A 6,364-nucleotide genomic window follows, 5' to 3' on the forward strand; every position below is an offset into this window, starting at 1 on the left:
TGATGTTTAATCATGAACAATTTAGAATTTTAATTTTAATATTTTGATCATCTCACACACTGGTTAAAGGTCTAGTATTTAATATTTTATAACTCTTGATTTTATGTTATTATAACATGATTTTATCCATTTACAGTTTTCCTTTTGTAAAATTTCCTAGATACGCCTGTGTTCTGCAATGTCCATATGTTTTATTTGTAATTTTATGACGTAAATTTTTTTTTTGAATTGATCTGTATTGTATGTCATTTTTTGTATTATTTGTATATTTGTTTTTGTGCTTTTTTTTTGTTTTGCTTTGTCGATGAAGCTGTTTTGGCTTTTTGTACAATAGAGCGTTGTTTTTTTTATTACAAACTTGTACATAAGTTATACTGATAAATACAATAAAAGTTTCATAAAGCTTGAAAGTAAGAAATAGTTTTTTTTTATATTTTTTGGTATGTGGTGTCTTGTTCTTGTTTGATTTGTATTAACACATACAGTTTTTTATTAAATTAAATAACTCGATTACATTTTTTCAGTTTTATACAGTTTTTTTCACAATATTTTGAAGTAATCACTTGTCAGTCAAATTTTAAATATAATAATTTCCTGCTATGCGTTCCAGTTGTACCTACTTATTTCTTTGTAAAATAAAATAAACTACTTTGAAATTAAAATGACAGACACATCTATCACTGTCAAGGATCTTCTCGTTGGACAGACTGGCAGTTGTTGCTAAATACACAAAGAAAACCGCCGTGCCGTTCGGCGGCATATTTAAAAAAAACAGAAATACAGTCCTTATTTTACCTGTTATCTTCCTTTAGAGCTTCATCGTTCTTTTGGTTTTTAAAAGAATCTTTTCTTCTCAGCATTATAGGTGAAGAAGTGCTTTTCTCTGTAATTGTTGTGGGTTGATCTTGAACAGATTGCGATCTAGAATGATTGAAAATAAAAAAGTGCGTTCCTATACAAGTATATAAAATTCCAAAATTATGAACCAAACCTTTCATAAAGTTTTCGTCTTTCTGCAATGCTGTTCCTCTGTAACGAATTCCTTTCAAAATTCCCACTTTGATCGACAGCATCGAAATTGTCCTCAGGTTCATTTTCTTTTGAACTCGTACGGGTTTCAAATAGTTTTCTTCTTTCCGCTGTGCTGGGTGTTTTCGGAATATAACCTACACATAATACAATTTATATACTTTCAGAGGACAATATCTGCTGACAATTATATTCATTCCTAAAACAGTTTGCAAACCAGAAATACATTTATTTCTCTGCGCATAAGTTATATATTACATAGTCTGTTTCTCTCTCTGTCTCTCTCAAACACACACACACCCTTTGTCTCTGGTGGTGCAACAAGAAAAGCTGATACAATATATTCATTTGATTAACATTTCTGAACAAAATTAACGTTTAAACTTATCGTTATCTACGTGTGAGCCAACTTAGAGTGGATTTTTGCATACCAAAATTTTTGACCAAGACATTTTATCCATTACACATTTGAATTTAGTTTAAATATAATAATAATAATAATAGCTCCCGTATATAGCTTTTAACGCTTTGGGAGTAGCAAGGTACAGCTTGCCATACTAGAGCCGTTCGGTATACAATGGAGGTAATGTGTCTAGCATTAGGCTTCAACCGCCTATTATTACCTCAGGATTGTGAATCCCAAGTACTCATTTAAGGCTGAGTCGACCTAGGTACCCAAACTATTTTTATTTTATTAAAAATAGCCGGCTGTAGGATTCGAACCCACAACCTTTGAATTGATAGACGAGAGCTGTACCCAGGGGGGTGACAGTGAAATAGGAAAATTGGAAACAGTCATTAGTGTCATTCCTGCAAACATTCCTGTCATTCTCCTCACGACAAGTATGGCCGCCTAGACAAGGACAGCATTGATTTTGTCTAACTTCACAGTTTAGAATTGACAGATTTCAGTTTCAGAGACAACTTCAGATTTGTTCTAGAACAAATTAGAAAATATTCGACGCCATTTTAATTCATTCCGTTTAGTTTCGATTTGGAAGTTCAATTTAATATTTCGGCTGAAATTTATAAATATAAAGGTAATAAAGTATATAAAATATATATTACATGAAGAATCCTGGAGAAAATGACGTTTCTGCAGTAGTAGGTATGTCCCATGTATATGAAAAATAGGTAGTAAATAAACACTGTTTTTACATGCAAGAAAATGGTGTTATAATCTCTTTGATCGGCGATTTTTTTGAAAATGGAAACAATTTACAGCAAGGTAAGATCATTTTTAACTATAGCCAACATAAGTTATCTCCAGTAAGTGCGATTTATTGTCAATAATGCAATAAATCGGACTGATAATCTGATTATGTTATCCGACTAAAAGTCTCTTTTTGCTTCTTTTTGATTTATAAGCCATTTATAAGGTCTCTTTGGGAATAATGGACGCTTTTTTTAAACAGTATATTTATATTTTATAACTATTGATATTTTTACATTGTTAATTTTAGTATAAAAAAATTGTTTTTCTGTTTTCAGGTTTTTGTATAAGGCTCCCGTTTTCATGTTCCTGTGTAAAAGTGCATATAATTAACTAATTGGTATTAAAACAAAACAATCCTCTATATTTTTATATTTATTTAGTCACGTTGTTCCATATTTCAAATAAATATATGTGAATAAATTATTTTTTGGTTTTATTTATGAAAAGAAAAATACAAAATACATTTGAACTGAAAGAGGGCCTGCCATTGAATAACCGGAAACGGAAATGAAAATTTAGCCATCATGTCCTTATCATGTCAACCTGTCAATTGGAAAATTAGTTCTCCAGACGACAACGAAGGCTTTCGGTGGCGTATCGTGTTTCCACGATTTAACACAGAGTTGACACTTCTTTTTAGTTAATTATTTTATGGCTGTACCTCTCTACGCCACCGGGCACCACATAGTTTAAATATACGTTTCAAATTAGAATAAAATGACATAAAGCAGATTTGTGTTTTAAAAATGATTTAAAGTACTACTCAAATATCACTCAGTACAAGAAACTCCAAATAACTATTTTTCAAACTCAAAACATTGTATTACTGATGTATATCATACCTGAATCGCAAGATGTCTCCTCTTCGCCACTAGATCCCGATTTGCTGTTTTCATTGTCCTGTTTCAGTGGCGTGGGTTCAGTGTCACTTGTCGGCGATTTTTCCTTTTCTTGTTCAGGCGTAACCACAGCTTCACTAATTTAGACAACATAACAAGTGTACTTTAGAATAAATTGCAAAAACATTGTAAAAAATTGGCGCCGGGAGGCACGTATAGCCGCCCATACTAAAATATGTTAATAAGGTCCGCCGTTATTTCCCCTATCCGCCACCGGGGGTAGCGTCCGATGGGAGTTTGGAGTTCTCCACACGGATTTTCTCAAAAACGGACTACGGAAACACGGAATATCTCAAAATCTGCGACTTTGACTGATTTTGATGTTATTACAAATTTTGTTGCAAATATTATTCCTAATCTTAAATTGAAAACCGCGTTTCGCTAGCTACTGTAATTTTGGAGTTACGATTTTTTTAAAATTTTAACCCCTCCCATACCCCCTTACCAACCCCCACCCCCACCAAAAACTAATGGCCAGATTCTCGGGTGCCACAGTATTTTTGTGCCAAATTTGGTTAAAATCGGTTTAGCGGTTTTTAAGTTATCGTGTTACAGACGGACAGACAGACAGACAGAAAATATTTTGTATTTAGGTCATTTATGACCCAAATAACTCATTTTGAGTGAAATTAAAAAAACTTTTTTTTGCCGATCTTAATAGCCTACCATACCTATTGGTATGGTCGGCTAAAAATAGATGACATATCAAGGTTTGCATACGCCCCAAGAATAACCGCCCATACACGTAAGGGATTTTTAAAAGATTTGTTCTGCCGCACAGTGTAGCGCTCTATGGAAAATAGCTCTATGGTTTCTGCGGAAAACTGCGATATTTTAAGGTTTCGATTTTTTTGTGCAGTACTTAAAATAAAAGATTTTTGAACAATGGTAGGTACAATAATGCCAAATGTGAAACAGTGGCAAAAATTTGTAAAAAAATTAAGTTATGTTTACATTTAGAAGATTGTTCTGAAGAAGTTGATTCGTTTTTACAAGAAGAAAGTCGTTTCCAGGTGAGAAAGTTCTTGAAGTTTTTTCGTTTTTTTGTTTTTTGTTGAACATAAATTATTGCCCTTTATGATTTTAATTTAATTGTCTTAATTTTCAAACTGAGCTTGCTATAATGTTATCTGTGATTGAATAATTGTGATAGAAATAACTTTTTAACCTTTTTTGAAAAAAATTCTTTAACCTTTTAATTTCTTTTGTGATTGTATTTTATATTTTTTGACTTCTGTATGACTATTGGAATTTGTTTATTATTCTGATTGTAATTATTTTAGCTTTCTTGGGCCTGAAGATGGGAATTGTTAAGTCCCGAAACATGTCGCCCCCCTTCTTTTTTTGAAGCAAATTAAATTTAAATAAACATCTTAAAAAATTATGCGTTTTTTGTCCCCTACCCCTCGTCAAAGGTTTTACTTTCATATGTACTCACACTGGGTTGGAGATCATTTTGTTTTTAATTTGTTATTTACTAATAATGAGAAATAATTACCCTTTGGGCTGCAGGAGATTTTTTCCATATTTATAAAAATTATAATTATTTTTTTTTGCCAAAAATATTTTTAGTTTATTTTTATATCATAAAAATTAGATTACAATATAAAATATTATGTTATCCTTTATTAGTAATGTAAGTAAATACATTTTCTGGCGGTGAAAATCGAGTTTTCCATTTTTGTCCACTTTCCCCTATACTTCAAAACACTGTGCGCCGCCGCGCCGCGATCTTTATGAGGTCTAAATTATAAGAAAATGCATTTTCTACGAAAACTCGAAGGGATAGGTAAAAATGGTATAAAACAATTTAATAGGCAATTAAATTGTGCATCTGATTCTCCTAAAATATATAGGGTGTTCCATTTAAATTAAGGAAGTTATTGCCGTTTAAAGCAAAAATTTATTTAAAATAAATTTTTAGACACTCTGTATGAGGTAGTATTATTGCAACACAATAATTAAGCAATAAATAAACTTCAGAAAATATTTAGTATTAAAAACTTTGATACCGTTGGAGAAATAAAGCCTTAAAATTTTACCGCAATTTCACAAAATTGAAAATATTTCAAAAACGGTAAGGTTTAAGTGTGATAAACCTTAATCAAATTAACCTTCATTTTAATCGTAAAAGCTAAAAATGGAAACATATACAGAGTGTTCCATTTAGAAAAATAGAACTTTGACATTTTTTATTTATTTGGGACACTCTGTATCTTGTAAAAATATTTTTAAATTGTAGGTCTAATAGTCCTTCAACGAACCCAAAACTTACAATTTGTAAAAATTTAATCGTTTAGCTACGATACTCCGTGTCGTTTGTGGTGAACAACCCTGTATATCCTTTTAATTATTTCCGGTTTTAATATTGCTTGACGCTTTCTTTCAAATGTAGAACTTTAGCTACAGCAGCGCCATCTTAATTGCAGATTGTAGTGGGTCAACTAATAGAGCATTGCAAGCACAATGTTTTAATAAAGTTATAAGATTATGTATATTGGAATAAAATATTATTTTAAATTTACATATCTTAACTATTTTTACACGTGATCCTACCTTGTATTCCCAGTGACACCATTGGACGCTGCCTGTCCTGGAACAGGTGGGACACAGAATACTTTACTAAACGTATTTTCAGTATCATTTAAGTTTGGAGGAGTAAACGGCTTGGGGCCAAGACGAGGCTGCAAAAGAAAATATGAATAAAATTATTAACTGCCAGACACATTTCAGTTATTATTCAGCAACAAAATATATAAAAAAATACAGAACCAAACACTGGGCAACATTGAGTCACTAAAAAATGAATATAAACAAAGCTTAAATAATATAAAACTAAGTAACTGATTCTTCATTGTATCTACAATTAACTACAGTAAAGCTGAAATAAAAGACACTCAAAACAAACTTACTATCTAAAACTATGGCAAAAAAGTGGCAAATCACATGAAAACAAAAAAAAACAAAAAAAACACGTCTTGTTAACCTTATAACCACCGATAGGGCCGTTGGGATTCACAGACGTCACAATGGGAACGCAACTATTAGTACGAGGTCTGGCCACCGGTTTGGGGGCGCTGGAGGCTTCTTCAGTCGACTCACAGACGGAACTAGTGCGCGAAGTTCTCGGCAGGGGTTTGGGAGGGACTATGGTCTGTGCAGGGGCCTTAAGAAAGGAGGTTATGTTTTTTTTTGGTTCAAAAATAAATTTGTACGTTTG

General features: G+C 32.1%; 1 protein-coding gene across 1 annotated transcript in view; it reads right to left on the minus strand.

The window, feature by feature from the left end:
- Positions 1-791: 791 nt before the first annotated feature.
- LOC115879026 overlaps positions 792-6,364 on the minus strand; it is an 8,825-nt gene continuing 3,252 nt past the window's right edge. The window contains exons 2-6 of the mRNA XM_030895654.1: positions 6,131-6,310; positions 5,701-5,828; positions 3,088-3,221; positions 992-1,166; positions 792-921 (exon numbers count right to left, since the gene is read on the minus strand). Coding sequence (XP_030751514.1) covers positions 792-921; positions 992-1,166; positions 3,088-3,221; positions 5,701-5,828; positions 6,131-6,310 — 747 coding nt within the window. The remainder of the gene's footprint in view (positions 922-991; positions 1,167-3,087; positions 3,222-5,700; positions 5,829-6,130; positions 6,311-6,364) is intronic.

This window comes from Sitophilus oryzae, unplaced genomic scaffold, assembly GCF_002938485.1.
Source record: "Sitophilus oryzae breed Bouriz unplaced genomic scaffold, Soryzae_2.0 scaffold_1559_pilon_pilon, whole genome shotgun sequence".
Classification (NCBI taxonomy): Eukaryota; Metazoa; Arthropoda; class Insecta; order Coleoptera; family Curculionidae; genus Sitophilus; species Sitophilus oryzae.